At 45.9% G+C, this 25,810-nt stretch overlaps 2 protein-coding genes across 5 annotated transcripts in view; both read right to left on the bottom strand.

Moving 5' to 3' along the window:
- ADCY9 (adenylate cyclase 9) overlaps window positions 1-16,745 on the bottom strand; it is a 29,432-nt gene extending 12,687 nt beyond the window's left edge. The window contains exons 1-7 of one of the 2 annotated variants that reach the window (XM_082199616.1): window positions 14,822-16,745; window positions 11,951-12,123; window positions 6,463-6,567; window positions 5,337-5,554; window positions 3,356-3,458; window positions 1,425-1,633; window positions 735-894 (exon numbers count right to left, since the gene is read on the bottom strand). In XM_082199616.1, the coding sequence (XP_082055742.1) occupies window positions 735-894; window positions 1,425-1,633; window positions 3,356-3,458; window positions 5,337-5,554; window positions 6,463-6,567; window positions 11,951-12,123; window positions 14,822-16,730 (2,877 nt within the window). In that variant the 5' untranslated portion in view covers window positions 16,731-16,745. The remainder of the gene's footprint in view (window positions 1-734; window positions 895-1,424; window positions 1,634-3,355; window positions 3,459-5,336; window positions 5,555-6,462; window positions 6,568-11,950; window positions 12,124-14,821) is intronic. The other variant, XM_082199617.1, reaches the window with a different exon arrangement.
- Window positions 16,746-21,713: 4,968 nt separating this feature from the next.
- SRL (sarcalumenin) overlaps window positions 21,714-25,810 on the bottom strand; it is a 28,414-nt gene continuing 24,317 nt past the window's right edge. For all 3 annotated transcript variants that reach the window (XM_082199659.1, XM_082199660.1, XM_082199661.1), the window contains one exon: window positions 21,714-25,446. In XM_082199659.1, the coding sequence (XP_082055785.1) occupies window positions 24,635-25,446 (812 nt within the window). In that variant the 3' untranslated portion in view covers window positions 21,714-24,634. The remainder of the gene's footprint in view (window positions 25,447-25,810) is intronic.

Below are 25,810 nucleotides of genomic sequence, written 5' to 3'. Positions count from 1 at the left end.
ATATGATCCATTGGAATAGGATGTCTAAGTAAATGCACAGGAATCCACTTTTTTTCCTTTTTTTAATGGCTGTGGTCGCAAAACCAAAATTTCACTAGTCATTATGCCTCCCCTCAGGGCCGGATTCAGGTTTGATGAGGCCCTCAGCTACTGAAGGTAATGGGGCCCTTTATATGTCCAGCTGTCCTTTGTCAACATCAAATTGTTGCTGTTTATTGTGTTTAATATATGCTATATTTATGGACCTACACTGTTGCTATGTGTAGGTTTTATTTTATTTGTTTTTTATCTTATATTCTGGAAATGTACATCCAGGTTTTTTCCGTTAATTTTTTTTGGGGGGCCCAAGAGAATGGGGCCCTAAGCTATAGCTTGTTTAGCTTACATGTAAATCACATGCAGCCAGCCTCTCCAGTGCTCTCCTTTGAAGAATGAAGCACCCCACAGCCAGCTCACTGGAACTGGCGGGCCCCAGCCTGCTAGGCACTTCCCTTCCCATCTCCCTCAGCACTGCTTCCAGCTCCTCTCAGGAAGAAAGCAACCTGCATACTTTTGGGCACCCAGGGAAGATCTACCCACCAACGTTTCTGGTAACTGAATTTTGAAAAAAAGAAAGATAGCGAGAGAACCAACTTCTGGTTGTCAATCTCGATCCTCTACCTGCTTCCTCCCAGGATATAGCAGGAGCACAGAAAAACCAGTCCAGTTATGGGATTCAGCAATGTATGACTTACATAAATGTTTGTTTCAAATTCCAAGCTGAAGTGTGAGAAGACTGCGACAGCGGGGAGGGAGATCCAAACGGCACCAATGAAGTGTCGCGGCAACCAGCCGGCAATCCCCTCCAACAACCGTTTTGTGCAAGCCATGACGTCCTCCAGAAAGAACACCATTCTGAAAACAACACGTATCCAAGTCAGCCAGTGTAGCTGCTTCTATCTATGACAGAACTGAGCCTAGAAAGGCAAAGAAGCGGAGGGGAATGGTTTTGCAAGACTCTCTGTATAGCTGCAGTCCTCGAGCCACTTCACTCAGAGCCGGCCTCTAAGCAAGGAACTGGCATGCCCGATTTCCTCTCTTAATCAGACTAGCAGCGGCAGCCCTGCCATTTTGCTGGATCCTGCTCTCTTCCCTTTCCTGTCATGTTCTCACCTTTAGGGTGCCTTACACGTTTAATTATGTCCAAAGTGACTCGTGGGTTTTGCCTGGCCTAGGGTGGACCACTAGTACAAATCTGAGAGTCCTGGCTCACCTCTAAGTGGTGAAAGGAGGAGTCTGTTTTCCATACAACAGAGCTGCGAAGGCCCTCACAGAACTCTCTATCCCATTCTTAGCTATTCCCACTTCAAATCCAAGAAGCAGGCCCTGCCTCTGCTGCTATCCTACGCGCCCTGTGAGAGCGAGCCAGAGTCTGCCTCATTTACCTAATGGAGACGATAAGGGACAGCACCTCTAGCAGGATGGCAATGACCACCACAACCACTGCTGCAGGCGGGGGAGGAGTTGCAGCCATCCCATGCTTCAGGAAGCAGGTGACAGAGAGGATGAGGAAGACTGTTGTGGACAGCAAAACATCCAGAAGTGAACTAAAGGTAGCGCTGGCGAAGGTCTTCACGGGGGTGTTCCTCATAACCTGTTTCAGATAAAGGCAAAAAGAACAGAATGAGACAGTGCACCAATATGTGGGTGCCCTCCTTCTTTCTTTCTTGTTTGCCTTTTAAGGAGAATCAAATCCAGTGTGGGCATTTCTGTCAAATATGATGGCACAGACAGAGCTTTTGGGGGTGGGAGACAGAAGGAAGGTGTTACATTATTTAATAAGATGTATATACAACCTGTTCAACTGAAGACCTCCAAGCTATTTACAAAGAGCAATATAATATTTTTTAAAAAAACACAGATATAAAACAAACAGTACAATTTTTTTTACATATAAATAACTCATCACTAATTCTGTCCATTTGTATGCTTTATTTCCTTGGGTTAAAAAATTATCTTTTTTACCCTCCTTTGGCTTTCCTTCAGTATAACAGGGTACAAAGGACATTTTTTTAACCCAAGGAAATAAAGCGTACTATTTCTGTTCCTCCCGCTCTGGAGTGAAGCTTCCCCCTCTGTCCCTGTCCTCAACCTTCTTGCTTTCCTTCCTTCCTTTCCTCCCATCCTCTTACTGCACCTCCACACTCCATCCTCTAGGCTCCCCTTTGCCCCAAACTGTCACCCTTACCTGCTTTCTTGTTCTCAGCTTGGGGAATGCAGCCAGCTGCCTTTTGTTCTTCAGCTGTGTGCATTCCTCAGCTCTGACTGCATTGCTAGGAGCTCTCCTTCCGGGAGGCCACTCAGCCCAGCTGCTAAGTTGCCTTCGGACACTATCTTATATCCCACACTCTCCACAGCAACTTATTGCAGTGCTGAATGCAGGGGGCAGCTGCAGCTTTGGGGTCTTCAAAAGGCCCTGTGGGGGGACTATTCACCAGAACCGGCGATAGTGTAACAAAACACGAGGGATTTCAGCAATGCAAATTTAGACTGGATATTAGGAACTACCTTACAAATAATTTAAGAGGCAAAGCTCCCATGAATGTTGAGAAACTCCCCCAGGGTAGCAGTGCATGTTCAGGATGGTTTAAGGACGGAGAACCTTTACAGTGTGATGGACCTTTGTCCTATCTTTTGACTAAATAAAGGATGTTCAGGTGCTGTCACACGAAAGATGGAGCAGGCTCATTTTCTTCTGCTCCAGGGTAGGACTCGAACCCATGGCTTCAAGTTACAAGAAAGGAGATTCCGACTCAACATCAGGAAGAACTTTCTGACAGTCAAGAGCTGTTCGGCGGTGGAATGGATTCCCTTGGACTCACCGGAGGTTTTTAAGCAGAGGTTGGCTGGCCATCTGTCATGGATTCTTTAGTTGAGATTCCTGCATTGCAGGGGGGCGGCCAAAGGACCTTGGGATCCGTTACAATTCTACCATTCTATGGTTCCTGCAACAGCGTATTGTTCTCTATCCTTAAACCATCCGGGCATCAAGTTCAGTAACTGCCCAAAAAGGAACCGAGTACAAACCATCACATCCTCCAAAACAACTCATAAAAGCCACAGACATGAAGGAGTTAAAGCATCTCTCTCCCCTCCTACAAAGCTCCAAATGTATGTTCAGAAGTATGAATTCAGAACCCTGGGAGAAAAGCAACCGGGCTGGGTGAGATTAAGAGCAGAGGACAATGACAAAGCACCCCTTCCTCCACAAAACGCAACACTCCAGGACTACTTTTCAGTGAAAAATTAGCACTTCATTAGTTTGCTTCTCAGAGACAACCAGAACATACACAATACACAACACACACAAACACACCTCTTCTTGATAGCTGCTCCTATAGTTCATCTCCAATTCCTGATCCAGGAAGTTCAGGCTCAGTCTGTTAATGGGCGGCTTAAAAAAATAGTCTTTCATCAAGCTAGAGGAAGAATGGAAAAGAGTTTACTTCTGCACAGTTATCATTTGAAGAAACAATTCCTAATGTCCCATTTCCAGGTTACTTCTTGGTTGAGCAACCACTCTTAGTCTCTCACTATTCAGTATCTGTGTCCCCACAAGGAAGGAAGGCAGTGCTCAGAATATTTCCAGCAGGTAGACAGAGCCAATTCTAATTTTGTCCCTATCCTCCCCCCTACTGGATTGTGTAACAGCAACACTGAGACAGAGGAGGAGGAGGAGGAGGCGGAGGAAGAAGAAGATGACAATGTGTGCTACCTGCTGGACTGTGAAGTAAGAAAGCAGGCAGTGAGGGACTGGCTGAGGGAGATTCTGGCATTGAAGGTGGTTGGACTACCAGCCTCCAGCGGAGCTACAATTACGGTGAGGCATAACAGCAGAATGATCCACCTATGTCTTGCAAATAACTCGACTTCTGAGACAACCCCCCTTTTATATGGGAAATGTCGTCCCCAAGGACTGCACACATCACTTGCACAATTTACAGGTTCAAAGTCTCACCACGGATGGCACTAACGTCCTGCAAGTTATGAGGTGGCATGTTACTTCCTTCGTGCATAGACTTATTGTGTTCTAATTTGTTGGAAGCTGCCCAGAGGGCCTGGGGCAACCCAGTCAGATGGGCGGCAGAATAATAATTTCCATTTACACTAAGATGGGGAGCAAGCCTGTGCGGCAAAATGTAAACCCAATTTGCACAAACTGTTGGGGTATGCAGAAATGGCAGAACTTACTGGAAGATTAAGATGTTGCATAGCATCTTTGCAACACCCATACAAGGTAGCCCAGTGTTATTATCCACACATGCAGATGGAGGACAAAGGCTGAGAGGTGAGTAACCCAGCAAGTTAATGCAGAACATGAATTTAGAACTGGGAACTACTTTGCTCCCAACTCATGCTCACAGCCACCCCATCACACCAGGTCTCAGAGATGCTGCAGTGCCCACTAGGGTGCCCTCGTCAAAGCAGGGGAGAAACACCAAAACCCCTGGAGAGACCAGCTGCTTTGCTGGGGCTTGAATGCTCAGGGCCAACTGCCCACCTAACAAGGCGCTGCTGAGACAAATCTCAGTCGCCTCCTGAAAATATTTATTTAAAAACTGTGACTAGTTATTTAAGAACATGTGAAGAACCCTGGTGGATCAGACCAAACAGCTATTTAATCCAACATCCCATTTCCCACAGGGGCCAAAAGGAGAACACGAGGGCCCTCTCCCCAATGTTGTTTCACAGCAACTGGTATTCAAAGCCTGTTTCCCCAAAGGTAGTACATTTTCTTGCCTCATCCCATTTTAAAGCCAGCTAAGTGGATGACTGCCACAATATCACGTGGTAGTGAAATCCAGTCTAAGTGTGTGCTGTGTGATGACTCTACTGGGTTTTCGTACGGGAGGTTGGGGAAAACTTAAGTCCACCCAGTTTCTCTACACAATGCATAATCTTATGTACCTCTGTAATGGTAAACTAAAAAGCACCATATGTTGCAAACTTTCCCTTGATCACTCCGATTGCCCTTTTCTGACCCTTTTCCAGCTCTACAGTCATTGTTTCTGAGGTGAGGTGGCAAGAACGACAAGCAGCACCCCGAGTGTGGTTGCACTGCAGATTTGTATGACAGCAGTAACATACCAGCAGTTTAATTTCCAGTCCCTTTCCTAACGATCCCCAACATGGATTTTGCTTTTTTCACAGCTACCATGCACTGCACTGGGTCCATATTTCCACTGAGCTATCCACCACGAGATCAATACCCCTTTCCTGTTCAGTTGCTGCTAGTTCAGACCCCACCAGTCTGTATGTGAAGCTGGGATTCCCCCCACCACATCCATCCTTCTCACCTGTCTTCTTTTATCACGTCAACAAAGTGAGCGTCCGTTTTCTCCCTGATGTTTTTGAAGCGCAGTGGCAGAAGTGGTGACTGGTCCAAGCTCACGCCAACCCATCTTCCTTTCTCCTGCAACATTTCATAAAGGGATGTTTGGCTGTTGCTCAGCTTCTCCTCTTGTGGAGGACTTAGAAGACCATTCTGGGACTTTGGACTGCATCCTCCAGGGCCCTGATTCAGATCAAAGGAGGGGCAAAAGCACAAAGAGACAGAGTGATCGTGCCATTCTATTGTTCATCCTCAAGAAATTTTGACAGAAAAACTGCCTCAGCTCAAACAGTTTATAATTTGGAGTGAGAAAGCCTACAAGCTTTCATTTTTCAACAATTTTCATGTTTGTAAACAGAACCAAACATTTAAGACAGAAGAAAAACTCCGGATATTTTTACAGTGCAAATTATTTTTATGCACATTATTTGTTGTTTTGAAAGTCATAAGTCCCTTGTCTGAAACAGAAGGGATGGTATTCAACTAAATTTTATGCAGCGTAGAGCTACTGAAATTTATGGACCTAACTTAGCCATGTTCATTAATTTCAATGTATCTCTATGTAAAACTTATGTAATACTATCGAAGATTTTCACAGCACTGTGCAACCTACACTTTTTGCCCCAAACTAGCTAGTGATGTCCACGGGGATCTGAGTACAAGATGTATTGGCCTCTTATGCAATTAAGGCACACTGGCTCCACACAAAATCAGTGGCATGATCAAACATTATTTTACAATTTATTATTTACTTATTAAATTCCTATGCCACCCTTTATCTGATACCTGGGCCAGCATTGGTTCTTTTTTTAAAAATTTTACTCTTCTACAAACATGGATTGGAGGAAGCTAGATAAGGCTAGTCATGGAACTTTGTTGCTGGCTCTAATGTGTTACACCACATCAGTTTGAAGCACCCAAGCACAACTTCTGGAAGTATACAGATCAGTTCTGAGAATGGAATTCTGTACGTCAGTGGTTAAGTGAGTTTTCTCTTGAGACTACCCTAAGTGAGTTTCCAAATCTTGGACTTACCACATAAATGGGGCAGGGGAGCTAGAGAAGAATGCAAGCTGATAAATTAGTGTTACCTTTGTGCTGTTTTTATGTTCATCCTGGCCCCCATTTTGGATAGCTCCTTCCTCTATACTTGCAGCAGAAGCAGATGCCAATGTAGTATTACATGAAGGGCATGTCTGGAAGCCAAAAGAGAAAAACACTGCAAGATTAATGTGTCTCTTTTAAATAGCACTGACATTGCAAATCTTAGCATGTTCAATCTGCATAAATTTCAGGATTCTTGGCAAAAGGTTTCTCAAATGCAGTCCATGGGATGTTGCCAACAGGTTGCACATCACACTTAGTTGTCCTTTTTCTTCCTTGAATATTTGTGAATAGAATTAAAATCACTTGAGCGTAAAGGAAAGTAGTATCACATATGAGAAAAGCTATAACCACTTAATGGAAGCCTAACTATAATTAAACAAAAATACAGTGAATGCACTTGTACTTAGATAATCTGTTTGGAATAATGGAAATGCCATCTTAAAAAAAGAGAGAGAGAGAGATTCTAGTTCTCACGGCCACAGATACAGAATGTTAAAGTTGAAAACATAGTCCATAAAAGATAGAGAAGCAGCTCTAATTCATCATTTATCTTATTTTTATATCCCGCCTTCCAGCTCACCAGAAGGGAGCAGGAGGAAGATCTCAGTTGACACACAGTATCAAGAGCCCCTTCCTCACAAGGTGTACTTGTTCAGAAAAGCACAACACACACACACACACACACACACACACACACACACACACTGGCTGCAATGATTTATAGCAGGGGCAGGAAAGCAGTGGCCCTCCAGATATGGCTGGACTACAACTCCCATCACCCCTAAAGATTAGCCATGTGGGCAGGGACTGAAGGGAGTTGGAGTCCAACAACATTTGATGGGAAGGGGGGTGTCATAGGTTACACCATCCGTGGTTTATAGAAACCATCCCAGTCAGGCAACCATCACAGAAGCCCCAGGCTATTCAAGTGATTTATTGTTTAAGCAAGGTTTGGATATAAAATATCAGAAGCATAAAACCTCAAAACCAGTGAAGGAATGGACTCTCAAGTGATGAAGTTATTTCGCATTTTATAATATAAAACCTCCATCGACCGGAGTGTCAAATTGGTTCTGGTGTATCAACAAGTTGATTTGGAAAGGCCCCAAATGTTTGTTGCATGGCATACTGTCATACTTCCTTGAAACCCTTAAAGCAGCTGTTATTATACAGCTTCTTAAAAAAATATGGCTGGACCGAACATTATGGCCAATTATTGCCCAGTCTCCAATATTTCATTTCTGGGTAAGGCAACTGAGTTTATCACAGAGTTTAAGAAATGCATTTGACATATCTAATGCCTGCCTGCACACTGATGTACTCTGAAAATGGTAACATAATAATTCATTGATTTAACCTTGACTTTGGCCACTTTTATGTTAAATGTTAATTTCTCTGCCAGGGCAAAGTTCCAGCGTCTGCGGAACTATACTTCAAATGCTAGTTCATCTGTCGTTTTCCTGCACTTTTGATCTGTGCAGCTATTAACATAAATGAAAGTAAAAATTTGTGCATTACAACTTCATTCCCCACCTCCACAAATATTTAAATGTATCAGCTGTCAGGTGTGCTACATTTTGCTTTGCGCCAACACCAACTTCTTTGAAAACCATGGTCCAATAAGGGACAACCTTCAGACACTCCCAAGAGACAGGTATGAATGAGCCTCTTAGTTCTCAACCTCTCCAACAATTCAGACCCACGCCTGGTACCTCCTACAGTGGTGATGTATTTCAATGAGGACACCAACTATTGCAGAAGTTGACTTCAGAGGCTGCTATCCCTGTATAGATTGCCCTATGCCATTCTTCCTGTTAGTTCTTCAATGAGCCAAATGAATTTTTCATTTAATAATAATAACAACAACAACAACAACAACAACAACATTCATTTATACCCTGACCTCCCCAGCCGAGTTCGGGCTTAGGGCGGCTAACACCAAATATATAATACATTAAAAACACAAAATCAAACCATTAGTTTAAAATACAATTCGAATCACATTTAAAATCAAAATAAAATCAAGTAGGAACCCACGAATCATAACCATAGGTGTAAGGAATTAAAAGTTCACCAGGCCCGGCCCCCCATGCTGGTCCCATAGATAGAAAGAGCCAAGGAGGTCACTTACAATAAAGTACACATTTCAGAGACAAAGCCTTGTGCTGAATGCTCATTCTCCAAAATAAGATGCTTCACATGAGTGAGGTCCAGCTTCTCTAGTAACTTGGTTTGCTATAAAATAATGCAGTTGGTGCAAATGGACCCAGTTACTGTGAAATGGCAATCCTCTCTACTGATACAGGTTTTCTATTCGTGTAGACAAGTCCTTATTCATATGATATTGAACTTCTGTTTCTTCCAGACCATCAATGTTGCCTTTGTGGAAGGGTTATCAACCCACTCCAAATTTCTGATAGGTGACCGTCCCAAAATCAATTATTAGATTTCTCTTTTTCAGTCCCTTCCCCTGCTGCTCCCCACAGCCTGTCCTGTGGCTCATGTATACACAGGCTTCAGCATTCAAAAACTGAAAAGCCTCATCATAATGCAACAAGCAGGGCTCCCCCCCACCCCACCTGTTTTGCACAATCGTGGGGTTTTCCTTGACCAATTCAGGGCTGGGCTCTTAAAGTGATGTGTTTTGTTGCAACCCTTTGCCGCACAGAAATAATTTGTGTTTGAATTTCAATACATAAGATTTGGAAGTAAAAGCTGGTTTCTGAGAGATCAACCATTAAAAGCACCTTCCCTGTGTTGATAATTTGACTTCCATTGATTGAAACCTTTTTTTTAGCACAATCCAACCGCTGGAAATAAGTTTAATGGTAATAACGTATATATTGAGATTCCTGCATTGCAGGGGGTTGGAATAGATGACCTTTGGGATCCCTTCCAACACTACAATTCTATGAATGTTTTAAATTCCTGAGGATTATGACCCCCAGGAAGCAATCCATTAATGTGACATAGATACAGGGTGAAGCTCTATACGGTGTGCAGCTATCTCTGACACTCCAGGGCTATACTTAAATACCTTATTCAAGATTCATTATAAATTTGAAGGACAGTGACGCTGTCATAATCCTTAATATTTCATCTGTAATTGCAGATGAAAATAATCATATCCTTTTTTTACTGAAAAAACACAATCACATAAAGAACCATAGCCTAAAGGGATGAGGAAAACATTTAACAGACTTGCTATGAATTAAAAACTACAAATGCATCAGTTGATACTGACGGCATGTTCATCCTACCTACATCTCAAACTCAAGGCTGATAACAACCTTACATCTCATTTATTCACCCCTCCCACCACCCTGTGAAGGCTTATACGGGCCAAGATGAACCAAGTATCTACAGAGCAAAGAATATGGGATTTGTACCTAAGCCTCTCAGGGCTACTGACCGCACTCAAAATGGCTCTGGAACACGCTTTAACTAGCAAGGTGCACCCAGATGTTTTTATTACAGCTCCCATCAGCTCCTGCCAACACACAATTGTTTTTAGTTATCAAATAAAAAACCTTATATCCCACCCTTTCTCTCCAAAGGGTGCCAGGGTAGTTAACAGCATAGGGGTGGGGAACCCAATCTCCAGTATACAGTACTTTTTATATTAAAAATGTTAATATATATTGCAAATTAAGAATAATATATAGTTTATTCTTTACACAATGCTTCAGTTCAGTTTGCATGTGCTTTGGCTTAATGAAACAGACATCCCCTCCTCCTCCTCCCAAGCTCCTTGAGGCAGAGTCTTCCCTTCTTTTTCAAGCTTTTGATACATTTATTGACAATTTTATGAGCAAGTTTAAGTGGTATGATTAAGGCAGGCATTAGAATCAATGGACTCTTGTTTCTCTACCATCACAGCATTTAAGCTAAAGAATGCTTTTATGCTAAAACAAAACCAAAAGGTCTCTGCTCTGTCACCTGCTTTACTTTGCATGCAACACACACACACAAAAATTTCAATCAGTTATTTTTCCCATGCAGATATCAGAAAAGCAACCCTGAAAAGTGACTGGTTAGCTGGAACAAATATTGCACTAGGGACAATTGCTTGGAAGAGCACACCAAATTGCGCACAGCTAAGAAGTGTCTCTTCCCACATACATTTGGGGATCTGAAGCCACAAATCGTACTTAAGGATCAGGACCCGAGAACAAGAGTTCCCTGCCACCCCCTTGTTCCATTTGCCACCTGCTCCAAGGAACCCAAAGCAGCATTTCCGCACTAACGCTGCTGCGGTGAGGGAGGCTGCGCTGAGATATGGAGAACTGTCCACCTGGGGAGCTTCATGGCAGAATGGGAATTTGAACCGGGTCTCTCGCAGCCAACCCTCCACTTTAGCTATTATCTTTTTTTTTATAAGATATTTATTAAGATTTTCAAAATAGTACAAAAGAAAAATAGGAAAAAGAAAAATACAAAACAAAAGTAATTAAAAACAACTCAATCTTTCCATTACTTATTTTTCATTAGCTTGTTTCTCGGACCTCCTCACGCCTCCCTTTTTTGTATTCCAATTCAGTTTGATGGTTCAGCAAATCCTTCCCCTCTTTGTTTATCCTAATCTTTAATCTTAAAATATTGTAACATTAAATCTTTACCTATTAGTAATCTATTTTTCATATTCCCTTATAGTATTGCAGCTAAAAACCACTTAGTTTCTATCCAACATCATTCTAACATTCATTAATTTTACAATATTTCTGTAAATAGTCTTTAAATTTCTTCCAATCTTCTTCCACCGACTCTTCTCCCTGGTCTCGGATTCTGCCAGTCATTTCCGCCAGTTCCATATAGTCAATCACCTTCATCTGCCATTCTTCCAGAGTGGGTAGATCTTGTGTCTTCCAATACTTTGCAATGAGTTTTCTTGCTGCTGTTGTAGCATACATAAAAAAAGTTCTATCCTTCTTTGGCACCAATTGGCCGACTATGCCCAGGAGAAAGGCCTCTGGTTTCTTCAAGAAGGTATATTTAAATACTTTTTTCAATTCATTATAGATCATCTCCCAGAAAGCCTTAATCCTTGGGCATGTCCACCAAAGGTGAAAGAATGTACCTTCAGTTTCCTTACATTTCCAACATTTATTATCGGGCAAATGATAAGATTTTTGCAAGCTTGACTGGTGTCATGTACCACCTGTCTATCATTTTCATAATATTCTCTCTTAAGGCATTGCATGCCGTAAACTTCATACCTGTGGTCCATAACTGTTCCCAGTCAGCTACTTTAGCTATTATCACCCAGTATGCTTCCTCTCTCATTTTAGGGCTTCATAAGCAATAAAATGAAGAATGAAATCTTTCTGTTTCTCCTTCTTCAAGGATTCAGTGGTGCATGTTCCTAGTTCTACTCCAACCACCCAAGTGGCTTTTTAACGTCCCCAATGAAAGCTTCTCAAGCAAGTTTCTGATTAAAAACCCTTAGAAGTTTGAAGAATACATTTGACAAACCTTGTTTTTTTCCAACAGTCTGAAACCTTTTGCTAAGTTGCCAACATTCTCTGCTGATGAGGTTCCCTGTAACTTGCTTCTGTCTCCTGCTTCTAGACCTGGAAGCAGCATCTGTGAGCAGCTGCAGGGGGGCTCCTTCACTTTCAAACCAGAAATCAGGTATGTTTTCAAACCTACAGGAAAATTACAGTTAACAAAGCTGAAACCATTCTTCCACTACTATCCCTCCTCCCCACTTGTTTGCAGAACCCCTCTCTCAAATGTGCACTCCACTATGACTAGGCAAACCACAGCAGCCAGCTACTACTGCCAGCGAGCCAGCTATTCCCATGGCTCACTTCTCCTCTTGGGAACAGTCAGGCCCATCCTTTGGCAACAAAAAGACATTTCATCAACTGCTCTTAACAGACTTTTGTTTCCCTTTTCCTGCCTTCCTAATCCCTCACAATAAAAAGAAAGGCAAGAATAGGCTTATACAATACAGGGCCGCAATATTTTACAATTTTTGAATACTGTAGGCATTTCTGTCCCACGCAGTAGCACTTGATTTCATTGGCAAGTGTGAATGTTTGCTTAAAAAAAAAACCACACACACACATTTACATGTTATGAAGAGTGGGAATCCTGCACCAAGGACTACTGCACTGCAGCATCTGAATAATTGTAAGACTTTTCTCGTCTAGCTGAATGCTAGCAGGACTCTGCCCCCCTCCCCACCAGTTTAGCAATGAGGTACAGCCTAATGGCCTGCAGATTATCTTCCTACAGCAAACATGGTGTCAAAAACATTTAGCAGTAAGCAGAATGGCTTGTGTACACACAGAAGTCCTTCAGGACACAAAGCTGACCCACCACCACTCAAGGTAAGACCCCTTCAACATTTCCAAGGCTGCAACCCTATGCACATCTTAAACAGAAGTCCTGTTGAATTCATTTTCCAGAGGGGAACCTATGATAGTTAACTGCAGCAACAAAGACTCCTGCATCTAGTACATCTAGTATACTAACAGTATTCAAAGCTCATTCCTGCATACTTTAATCCCTCTTTCACTAAACTGAGCTGAATCTAAATAAAAGCCATGAGAGTGACATAACCACATTAATTACCTGCATATGTTTATTATATTTTCAATAACACTATACAAAAAGGTAAAGGTACCCCTGCCCGAACGGGCCAGTCTTGACAGACTCTGGGGTTTGTGCGCCCATCTCACTCAACACTATACAAAGCCTAACCCAATTTAGAACTACCCATAAAATCAGGTTTTTAACTGAATTTATCCAGTATATGCAAGTTAAACATCCATTCAGTGTTAAGTGTGTCGCTGCAGAAAACAAAGGCTTCTCTTTACACAGCACAATGCTCCTCTGCAGGATAGACATAAGAAAATCTTCTAATTATGTCTTATCTTTGTTAAATGCTTAAGTGTACTGCTAAAACAGCAAGTAGGCACTTTGTGGTAGTCATTCACATCAAAGGCTTTCTACCACATCGGGAAGAGCCAGAAACCCTTTTTCTTTAAAAAGAGAGTGCGCGCGATTTCACTATTAAATTGTTAATACTGTATTTGCAACTACTGACCTAGGAGTATTCTGTACTGGAAACACAGACTATAAATGTTATAAAGAAATAGATATATAATAAACAAATATAAATTAGCCTTGGTGTCCTAGGGTGCAGCATATCTTGTACACTTCTGGGAGCTACAGAATAAACAGAACAGACCTTCTTTTCTCCAAAATTCAGGTTGCCCTAACGCAGCTGACTTGGGCGAGGTCAAATGACAGTTTGAAATTCAAAACAATTTATACAGATAACAATTACTGGTACCCCTCATCTGCTGTCAAGGAAGGAAGGCTGAGTCTATTACGACATTTAAACTTTCTGCCTTTTAAATTTCACCATGCTAAGAAAACTCAAGAGGAGGAAAGATGGAGACATTTTCCAAGCTGTCTTGAGGAAGCTTTAGCTTTGCATATTTTATGTCATTTTATGCTCCATGCCCCATCTGTTACTCACACTTAGCTGTCTCCCTTCCAGTGCACTCTGCTCTTGCCTACGGTTTCTAAAACTGACTATTAATTAAAACAGTATCAAATACTTCATTTTGGATCACATTCAGCTCTTTCATCTGTTCTCCAGACTCATAAATACAGTACAAAGTACCTGAAACAAAACATTATTAGACTGTTTTCGGAGGAGCATCTAACACATATTCTTTTAAGTTCTGACTTCTATTTGAAATTCATTAAAATATATGCCTTTTCCCTAAAGTATTTGTCAAACTGCCACAAGTTCTCTAAAGAACAGATTTGTAACTGGGTGCCTCAAATCTATTTGTAGCTTCAACAAAATAGGTTAGTACTTTGTAAGTCAAGTTCTAACCATTACAACTCACCAAATAGCGGTATTTTTCTGGAGAAACCAAAAAGCAAATCTGCCTTAATATGAGGTGTCTGCAGTTTGCTCCTCAGCATGAAGACAAAGTTTTTTTCTGAACGTCATATTTTTTTCTAGAAGCCTATGAATCACTTGAAACCCAATCACCCTAAGTACAGACTATATGAAAGTATATGAACTATAAAATATCTGGCAGACGATTAAAATACAACATTAAAAGTGCCCTTTAAAATAATCAGTTCTAAAATCAGAAAGCATTGCAACCGCCAAGCATATGACATCAAATACCTTATCTTTCATTCCTTGAAGAATCAGCAAGGACAACCTCAAAACTAAAACTCTGAATCTCAGATGTTGTACTTGATGTGTCCAGACTTGCCCATGTCAGCACAACAAGCATAAGAAACTATGGGAGGAAAGTATTGAAGCATACCAGTTCATTTTAGACACACACACGTATATATATATACCTTTAAGCTGGTCTACAACCACACTCTGACCAACACGCTCAGTCACCTTTCCATCCTCCATTTCATAGCGGTCATCTAAGTATTTTGCAGTAGCTTCTGAAATATGGACCTTTCCTGCCACGCCCAGTTGCTCCATAAGGTTGGCCAAGTTGACGTCATTGGACCACACATCGAACTTGAACCTTCTCATCCCCAGAATGCCACACAGGACCGTCCCAGTGTGAACACCAACCCTCATGTTCACCATCTCTTTCTTCTCCTGACAAAACTGCTCAATGGCTTTAATCATGCCCAGCCCCATCTCGATGCAGCAATACGCATGGTCCTCTCGGGGCTCGGGGCAGCCTGCCACGCAGTAGTAACAGTCCCCCAAAGTGCTTATCTTCTCACATTTTGTGTCCTCGCACAGGCGGTCAAAGCGACCAAAGAGATCGTTCAAGAGTCCCACCAGAGCATGCGCAGATTTGTTGGCACTCATTTTTGTGAAGCCCACAATATCCGCAAACAAAATACTGACTTGTTCTATCTGCTGCATTTTAAAAGGACGGAATATGATGGGGTTTTTCTGTATAGAAGGCTTTTTCTTTTTGTTTTTGGGGCTGGAGGTGGAGTGGCGCTTGACAGAGTTCTCGCTTTCGTCGTCCCCCTGCTTCATCAGGTCGTCGGCAATAATCCTGGGCATGACGGAATGGATCATCCTCTCCTTGAGGGCCTTTTCCACCTCCAGGTCTTTGCCGTGCATGATGGACTGCCCCACTTTCAGGAAGGTGCTTCTGGACCGGACTTCGGACATGATGAAGAGGTGGATGCCGGTGGCGTGGATGCACACGTGCAGCAGGGCTTTGCTGAGCAGGTCCCAGGCCAGGAGGCGCTCCCCAAAGGGCGAGAAGCAGCTCTCCTCGCGGAAGTAGTAGCCGAAAGTCTCGAAGAGGACCGAGTAGGAGAGGCCCAGCAGGAAGCTCAGGTAGAGGGGCAGGTGCATGACGGTGTAGAGCAGCAGCAGCACCTCGACGCACATGGAGAAGCTGCCCACCTGCGACAGGCAGGGCCCCAGTGGCGGCGAGGGCCCGGCGGGAGCCCCCCACTCGTCCAGGGCCCCCTCCGCCGCCGCCGCCGCCGCCGGGGGTCCCAGCGCCTGCAGCTGCGGCGCCAGCGTGACGGCGAAGACGAGCAGCACGAGGGCCAGCGAGGTGCGCGCCGGGTGGCGCCCGTAGGCGCGCGTGAAGGTGAAGGCGAAGAAGGCGAGGCAGGCGGCCAGGAAGGCCAGCGCGGGCGCCACGAAGGGGGCCTGCCGCCCCCCTTCTCCCCCGCCGGGGGGGCCCAGCCGCAGCGCGAAGTAGCCGCCCCACAGCAGCCCCGCCGCGCCCAGGTAGGAGAGCGCGTAGCGGAAGCGGCGCCGCGTCTGCGGGAAGCAGCGCTCCCGGCAGGCCTCCTCCAGGTTGCAAGAGTCGAAGGCGGGGTTCCACCACTGCGCCGAGGCGCGCTCGAACAGCTGCGGGAGCCGCGTCGAGCGCCGCCGGGAGCCCAGCCCCAGCCCCAGGCCCAGGCCCAGCCCGAAGGCCCCGCCGCCGCCGCCGCCGCCCTTGTCTCTCTTCTTGCCCCGGCCGCCGCCTCTCCCGCCGCCGCCCGCCGCCGCCTGGGCCCTCCTGGCCGCCGCCGCTGCCGCCGCGTCTCCCGAGCTGCTGCTGCTGCCGCTGGAGGAGGAGATGCTGGCCTTGGCCGGCTGGGCCCCCGGGGGGCTCCGGGCGCAGATCCTCACCGTGACGCCGCCGCCGCCGCCGCCGCCGCTCGAGTCGCAGCTCACCTCGGTGCTCCGCCGGCGCCGCTGGGGCTGAGGCTGAGGCGGCTGCTGCAGGAGCTGCTGGTGCGCCGACGAGCCCGAGGGCGGCGACGCCGACGACGAGGCCATGGCCCTCCGAGCGCGCCCTTCTCCCTAGGCAGCGGCTCTCAGCGCGGGCCCGGGCCGCCTCCGCCTCCGCCTCCGCCCGCGCCGCCTCCGCTGCCGGGGCTCTGGGTGCCGCCCAAGACCGCGCTGCTGGGGCTCCCGCCAGGCCGCTCCGGGCCCCGCCGCATGGCGCTGCGCCAGGGCCGCGCCTCCCTCACGGCCGGCCGCTCGGCCGCATCGCCCGCCTCCCCGGAAGCGCCTCACAGCCGGCCGCGGCGCCGCCTCACAGGCCGCCCTCGGGAAGAAGAAGCACCACAAGCAGCAGCAGCAGGGCGAGGGCGGAGGCGGCTGTCACTGAGGCGCGCGGCTCAGCGCAGGCGCGCTCGGGAGGGAGGGAGGGAGGCGGGGAAGCCGGGGCCGAGGGGGGCGGGGACTCGCGCGCGCGCGCGCACAGGAGAGACCCCGGCGGGGCGCGCGCGGCGGCGAAGAAGCCGTGACCTGGAGAAGCCGCGCTGCCCACTGCGCAAGCGCCCGCGACCTGGCGCGCAGGCGCACGCTTGTCTTGGGCGGCCAAGTTTCCCGCCTTTCGTCTCCTCCCTCGCCTCCGCGCCCCTCCCCCCCCGTGCGGTTTCTCGTGAGGAAAATGAGGCGGCGGGAGAAAGGCAAGCGGGGGGCCACCCTCACGAAGACCCCGTCTCTCCCTGATATAGCATGAGCTTCTTTAATTTTTTATTTTTAAAAAGCATTTGTTAGCTTGTCATTTCAACCAAAACTTCTCCAAGCAATTTCTATACAGCTCAATTGAGCAACGATTAGTCAGCGAGTTATTTACACCCAGGGCGACTTTAGCAAAGGGTTCCCACCCGGATCTGCACCCTTAATGCTCCAAACTTATCTTTTTGCGAAATGTAACGCCTCGCTCTTTGACTCCCAAGAGCACCGTCCAAAGACGTTGGAAAGAAAACCCAGCTCAACTGAAGAGTGTGAGGGCAGACCGCATCCGTGGCATGAGAAACTCGAGCGAAGCCGGCCAGTTGGGAAGCATTGGGCCCAAAAGGAAATGGCCGCTGGGCAGAGACCGAGTGCCCAGGTGATCAAGGCACCCAGCAGCTTCTTCCCATCTTGCTTCAGAGTTTCTGAATGGCTAGATGGCTGAATCAACATTTCCCAGTGAAAGGTTTTTTAAAGCCAATTCATTGTTTTTTCAACAAATGGCTGATTTCTTCCAACCCGAACCTGGGCGACAGGCGCCATTTTGAGAAACTGCTGAGGGAAGACTGAGAAGTGACATGGGAGGCAAGAACTAGTGAAAGCCTCTCCGTGACTTTTGGGGAATGCCGCTCTCCGTTTTAGGGAGCTGGTCACCCCAGACTAGCTCCCAGCTTCTCTTCTCCATATTCCCACTGCATTTATTGTCTCCAGAATTGCAGCCACTGAACTCTGCAGCAGCAGACAGGTTACCAAGGCCAGCCCTGCGCCGAAGTAAAGGAACATGGCGGCTGGTTTTTCAGGAGGCAGGAAAAGGTGCAAATCATTAGTTATTCCATTGAAAGGACTCCTGAGGTTCATCTAGTCCAACCAATGCCAATGCCATGCAGGGATCGCAGCGAAATCATCCCTGCCAGGTGGGCACCCAACCTTTGCTGAAAAACCTCCAATAAAGGAGACTCCATCACCTTTAGCTTAACAATGTCTTGTTACTGTGATTTTATTTCCACTTGCAGGATTTTCTGCCTTGAGTGCCGCAATAATGGGCAGCCTCGGTCTGGAAGGGAGCTCTTTTGTTGTTGCGCCTCAGGCAGCGAAGGTCTGGGCCTCATCCTGCAGGACCACCTGGCTCTGGTTCGCCCCGCAGAACTTGGGTTCTTCGCATAGCTGCCAATGTTTCCCTTTTTAAAAGAGAAATTCCCTTATTCTGAATAGGATTCCTCGCAAGAAAAGGGAAAAGTTGACAGCTATGGTTCTTCGTTGCTGAGAAGATGGGAGGATGAGCCCCAAAGCCACCGCCGCAACTCCCGATGCCACCGTGCATAAGCAAAGAGATGGGCTTTGCGCCGTCATTTCCCCAAGGGGGCTCCTGGGCCACCGGTCAGTGGTCCTCCACGGCACCCGCCCCTTTGGCTGCGTTTCGCTTCCCCTTGGGATGGCCTTTTGCTGCCTGAGGAGCCACAAGTGTGCGCTGCCTGCTCAGCCCAGATCCCCACACCAGGCTGCACAAAACACCTTGCTGCTCTTAATATCTTTTCCCTGGACCTGCTCCTCTCTCATTAGAGCTAATTAATTGCTGCCGTAGAAAGGGTAAATTATTCAGCAGGGAAGAAGCCAGCCGGTGGTTCCATTGTGGCACCACTATGATGCGCGGCCTGAGTCAGAGTGCAATTAAAGGCTTGGCGCGCAGCAGCTGCAGGTTGCGCCTGATCTCGCTGCCGCCCTCTCTCCCCTTCCGCGCCCTCATTAGCTGCAGCTGACACAGTTGCCTTTGCATGTTTCTGCCCTCCGTTCTGTTATCTCTTCCTGCCTCCCGCTTGCCATCTTTGGCTCCCACACAGAGTCCTCTGATGCTGTCACAGAGTGTTCTTCTCGTTTCTCCTCCTTTCCCTCACATCCTCACATCCCGATCCTATGTAGAGTGGAAAATCAACAGGCAGCACGCCTATCCTTGCTGAGGCCTACATCCTGTGCAGGGGGGTTTATTCATTACGACTTTATCTGAAGCAAACATGCATATGGTCATGGAGAAAGTGTTGGGTTTTGGTCCTGGCAATTAAAAAAAATCAATCTGCTGCAGCCAGCAAGCTATTTACTATATTTATTTATAAACTGCTTCCCTACCAGGCTTCAGTACATGCTCTCACTGGTGCTACTCTGCAGTCTTACCTCAGCATTGAAACTGCATTTTTATATCAGAAAGTGGGGGGAGAAAACAAACCTTGAGAATTTCTAAAATGTGATCATAAATTTGGGGGCTTCCCTGACAAACTCTACTGATAATTTCATCTTTTTTTACAAAGTGACTCTTCAGGTTGCATTCTTACGTGGGGAGAAGAATTACCTTTGAAATTAGAACACTTGTTGACACAGTTGCCCTCAATATGCTTCCATGTCACTATAAACTCTACACATGCCCAGACACTCATTAATACATGCATACATAACCAAAGAATGTATTGAATATTCAATATTATTATTTCATCACCAGTTTCTCAATAAGCACTTTTCAGGGGCAAAATATATATGCAATAGATCTAGATTATGTGAGGACTGAAAACAAGTATTCCATCTCCAGTGGTTCTAGAATAAAATGTTGTGTGTGACAATTTGCAAGCAGGCTTTCTTGGTGATAGTACCCATCCTTTGGAATGCTCTCTGTCAGGTATTAGTGTGGTAGAGAGAGTAATGACCTTTAAATGCATCTTAAAAGTTTATGCAAGCTTTCATTAACCCTGGCTCTTAACTTTCTAATTTTTTTGTTTGCTATACAGGTGTCTCCCCACTTACGTGCATTCAGCTTGCATGACTGTGTATACGTGTGACGCCAGGAAATAAATAAATTTAAATTGCAAAAAGACGTGAAAACAGCCCCAAAGATACAAGCAACAGCAAGTGAATCTGACACACAGCCAGCCTCTTCAGGGCACCAGTCTCCCTGCCCTTGCTGTTGATTCCACATCACCCTCCAGTGATGAGGAAGACTAAGAGCCACCATTGCCACAATTCATGCCAGTCTGGTAAGTGCTTCTGGTTTTTTAAATGATTTTGCAAAGGTTTAGAAGGCTTTTTAGATGGTGTTCCCTACTATATGTGATATCACGTATACGTGCGGTACCCGGAAACGTAACCCTCGCATAAGTGGGGAAACGTCTGTACTGTTCACTTTTATCAGTGTGTAATATACAAATGGTATATTTTCGTAAACTGCAAATTTGCATTTGCATTTTGGTTTTATCTGATTTTTATAAAACTGTATTGAATGTTGTATTTTTATTGTTTTTATATAAGCTGCTTGAATTTGTATAAGAGGTAGAAAATGTAGAAAATGAACATGTTATGCAATTTCTAATTATCTGGAAACATTTTCATGCAGTTCACAGCATACCAGGATCATGGTGGTTTTGCACATAAACTCATGAGGGGCTGAGCTAGTTTTGTTGGCAGCGAGTCTGATCCCGCAAGGGATCAGAGAATGGAATTGTGAGGATGAAGCATGATGGAGGTGTGAGTAACAATCCAATCCGACACTTCTGCAGACATCCTTCCGTTTCCTAAAGCACACTAAATCCAGGTCTTCAAAATATTAGGAAGCAGAGTGGCGGCCACTTTGGGAATCCTGATCATTGACAGCAGGAGAATCGGCATTTACCGTAAGCTGAGCATGTGAGCCATTCAGAGTGAAAGGGAAGAATCTCTGCAGCACCCTATTGTGGTTTAGCCACTTCCTGATTGCAGCTTGAAGTCTCTCCCCTAATGACTTCCTCCTTCCTCACTGTAGAGGGGAAACCCTTTCAGTAACCTCACCAAAACTCAGACCACAATCATAATCTAATGAAACAAAATACAGTTAATAAGAGATTTGTGCTTCTAAGAGATTATTTTCCCAGTTTATTACAACTATCACCCATTACTGAAATAAATAAGGACAGAACCATAGTGGAAATAGGTGGGTGCAGCCACTTAATGGAGTCAAAAGGATTAATTCAGATCCTCTGGTAGACCTGACAGGATAGTACTGAAATAGACAAAAAGCAGGGGAGAGCAGTATAACAGGAAAGCACTTTCCTTGGGTTTTTAAAGTTCAGGCCTGCAAGTTTGATGAGAAGAGCACTTACAATGTCATCATTAAGTAAAGAGTTGCCTCAAAGCCAGGTCTTGACTCATCTTTTGTAAATAAAGCAACTAACCATGTTTGTGCATCTGAGAGCATCCTTTCACCAATTTGCTGGACCCCAAATTATTTTATCTACCAGCTCAACGATGTCTTCTCTACAACAGAAACAAAGCATCAAGGAATGTGATTGGAAAAGATCAGAATTTATTAGAACAGCTGATGTACATGGTCTCTCCAAATACAGATTATTATTGTGAACCACTAACTGGAAATATATTACAGCTATGTAATTCCTTTAAATGTATCTGTCCAAATTCCTGTTCAAAAGAAGCACACAATGGTGGATTTGATTTGGTTTTGGTAATTTAACCAAATGGAGAAGTCCACAGGCTCCCCCGCCCCCCGCCCCCAATCAGTGGCCCACAAAGTTGCATATTCTCAAGACTGAGAAGAGACAGACTGGTAATGCTAAGAACCATCTGTTCTGGCTGATCCTCAGACAGCGCCAGTTTAGGTGGATGCCAAACTATTTCAGCCATGCTGTCAATGGCTAAAATTCCCCCAGAGAAATCACCTACTTAGTTTTCGGTGCTGGAGTTTCCACTGTTCTTGAAATACCACGTGATTGTCAGGTGCTAACAGAACATGTTATTATGAAGTGGGCACTACTCAAAAGAAACCCTGAGTGTAGATTTGAGGGTGGGGGAAGGGAAGGAGGGCAAGGCAGGACCTAGGGAGCCCTGGGATGTTTCAGTCCCAAGGGACCAGGAGGTTTTATTCAGTGCATTGGGCTGAATCGCCGCCTTTCAGCACAGGTCAGCAAGATTGTCGCTCAGCGTTTCTCCCCACCTCCCAGCATCTCATTCCAGCAAGCAGCAGGCAGCTGCACACCTTGACTACTTTTTCTTTCAGCGCTACCACCGAATTGCAGTTTCTGCTGTGTTTGGTTTCTGGTGTCATCCCAGATCCTACTGCCCCTCAGCAGTCCTCAAAGTCATGCCAGCGGACAAGACACATGTGCCTGTGGGTTATAGACCATGGGAGTGGCCATTGCATCCAATTTGTCACTTCAGACTTTTACCCCACACTGAACAAGTTGCTAAGCTAAGCGCATCTTGCAGAAAACAACCTTGTCTCATTGGACATGACCTGTAATATATTGATACATAAGAAGAAAGGAGGCAAGAAAGATGAATGAAAACAAGAAAGTCAAGTGGCAGAAGAGGAGAAGAGGGGAAACACAACGTGAGGACGGGAAAAGCAATGGAGGCGGTGGGGCCTATCTGTTGGGGTCACTGCTTCCTCCGAGAACAAGGCAATTTCACTTTGTGGAGCCAGTTGCAGCACACTTCTTTTTTTCTGTTCCACCAGTTGTAGAGTCAGATGCAGGACCATTTACAAGAACAGAGCATCTGATTGGGAAAAAGCATTGCAGGGTGGGAAGCAGTTGGTGATATGAGAAGGATAGGAAGCTAACATACAAGAGAAGAATGGAGAAGGAGGTTGCAGCAGCAGCAACTCCAAGATATTGTGGGGTGGGGGGCTTTTCTCTGCGCTGACTCTTTCCCCAGCTGTTATCTGGTGCTGAGCTGCATTTTCACCTGCTGTCCATTTCCTCGAAACTTTCAATTTTCAAATACTTTATTTGGTGGGAAAGCAAGTAATCCAATCCATCATGCTACCTTCATCTGCTTCACCTTTTCTTCTTCACTTCTGTCTTTCTCAGGTTGCTTAATTATACCTTTCTTGAACCTCCCTTGCAAGATTAATAAGGCATGCCAGCATGTTATCTCAATGCTGATAACTGGCTGGATGTCATAATTGCTGCAGGCCCCCTTCACACTCAGAGAATATTACCATCAGGGTGTAAGGCCTGGACATCTCTGCTTACCACTCACTAACCTCATGTCTCCAGTTTGCACTCAGCACTGCCATCAGCTGTGCTATCTAAAGGACTGCTTCTCCTATTTCACATACAAGAAAGCTGAGCTTTGTTCTAACTTAAGAAATAACCATTTGCACCTAACCACAAAAATTTGATGTTGAGGTGCAGGGAGGCAAATGAACAACTGGGAAGCTATAAAAGAGAAAAGATAGGCAAAGACTAGCCATTTTTTAACCCACAGTGAAAAACCTGGAAGGGCAAGGGCAGCGGCGGCATCAGCAGCAGCAGCAAGAGGACGCTAAAGGGGCAGGAGATGCCTGGCAATCCTGGGTCTCAGATACCATGCCAAGTCATAGCGAGTGAAGTGCTAAGACTCACAATTTTAAGCTTGTAGCAGCCGGTTTCTGTGTCCATGTACACACATGCAAAGTAGCCTCCACTGCAAACGAGACTCCCCAAAGGCCAGGCTTCATGGCCTCTGCAGGAGCCACTTGGATTCTGATGTGTGCTGGAGGATTTCTGTTTCTGAACCAGGTTTCCAGGAGAGTAGCAAGCTGCCTTCTTTCGGACCAGGCAGAATCCAGAGGAACAGCAGTCTGTAATCTTTCAGTTATGGGGCAGTAGGGGCACTGAACGCACTACAGGGGGAATGCTCAGATGCAGCTGAAGTGGGGCTTGCTGATGAAGAGCTAGAGATGGTGGCCTGCTGTGAGTCTCAAGCAGAATGCTGGTTATACATGTGGCGATGAATTCTGTGGTCCTCAATCCCAAGTGCAGCAGAGGGAGCTGGAAAAACTACATACAGGTTGTGTGCAAGGGAGGGCCATGCCTGTGCTTCTCCTAATGTCAGGAGACCAGCCTCTCTTCGCCCTCAGTACTCTCATCCTTCCTTCCTCCTCCCTGCTTGCTCAGTACATGCAGGGGCCTATGACTGCCTCAGAAGAAATGGCCCCTCCATTGGACTTTCAGCTCGATACATGGCCTCCTACTTAGAATAACAGGTTAGATAATAAAAATCAGGAATTCACAGTGTTTTATTCTCTTCTGTAGGCTCACCCAACTTCCCTGCCACTGATGCCAGTGACTCCAAGTCCTCATTGCATATTAGCTCTTGCCGGTGTGGCACTCAAAGGGTTAACAGACCTTGGCTTCTTGGACAGATAAGACATAAGCTCATTCACCAACAGGAACACAGGAGTGGTTACACTGAACAGATTACTAATGTTTCTTGTAACGGTTCTTTGGAGTCTCGCCACAGCCAGTTGTGTCGCAGGAGAGGACGCTGGGTTTCTTCCCCAGGCCAATACTCCCCAAGAGCTCTGGCAGCTCATGGGTTATAGCCCTCTCAATCTTCTCCAGGAAACAGCCTCCCATGTAGGAACACTGCTGAGCAAGAAGCTTAAAGGAGTTGATAGGGTTGATCCCAAAGAAGTCCTTGTAAGCTTCACGATTAGGGAGGTCGAACTTGCTGACATTGGTCTTGGCCAGGATTGTTTTAAAGATGTAAAACTTGTCTGGATCCTCCACAATGTCCTTGAACACGAGCTCTCCATCGCTGAAGAAGGTCATTTTGTCCTTGTAGGTCTGCAAGTAGCGATCAACTAAGAGTGCATGGATGCGGACGCGGATGGCATGTTGGCGGATAAAAGCAATCTTGTTCTCCAGCCTGTTTTCAATCACTTGGTTCAGGTCTTCTAGGAGTGAAATCTCCTCTTTCAAGAAGAGTTCTCTGTGGGTGTCGGGCTCGTAATCCAGGGGCCAGAAGGAGCTGACATAGACTCTGGGGGGCTCAGTGACATTGATCAGTGGAGCCAGGCTCCAGAACAAGGCTCCGTAGACTCGCATGAGCTCTTGTGTGGCCAGGCTGTCAGCTTTGTTCAGAATTATCCTAATCTGAGATTCCCGGCCCTTTAGCTGGCGGAAAAGCATCTCCAGCTCCAGCCCCACATCCAGCTTTGTGGGGTCAAACACTACAAAGATGAGGTCAGCTCTGTCAATGAACCACTGGCAGACGTCATTGAAAGGGTAGCCTGCAAGACAAGGGGAAGAGGAACATCAAATTTGAGCCCAGGCACTTTCTGACATCTGGCACATGACAATGATTGCCCAGAACCCTTAGTGATACATCTTTGGAAACCCATGCTTCACTAAGGCAGGGATGTTCCTGGGCTCCAGCTCCCACCAACCGCAGCACCTGGGTGGCCAGTTGTCAGGAATGATGGGAGCTGTAGTCCAGGAACATCTGGAAGAAGAGAAGAAGAAGAAGAGTTTGGATTTGATATCCCGCTTTATCACTACCCGAAGGAGTCTCAAAGCGGCTAACATTCTCCTTTCCCTTCCTCCCCCACAACAATCACTCTGTGAGGTGAGTGGGGCCGAGAGACTTCAAAGAAG

The sequence above is a fragment of the Podarcis vaucheri genome (assembly GCF_965113315.1).
Source record: "Podarcis vaucheri genome assembly, chromosome: 14".
In the NCBI taxonomy this organism is placed as follows: domain Eukaryota; kingdom Metazoa; phylum Chordata; class Lepidosauria; order Squamata; family Lacertidae; genus Podarcis; species Podarcis vaucheri.
This window is presented reverse-complemented; position numbering and strand designations above follow the sequence as displayed.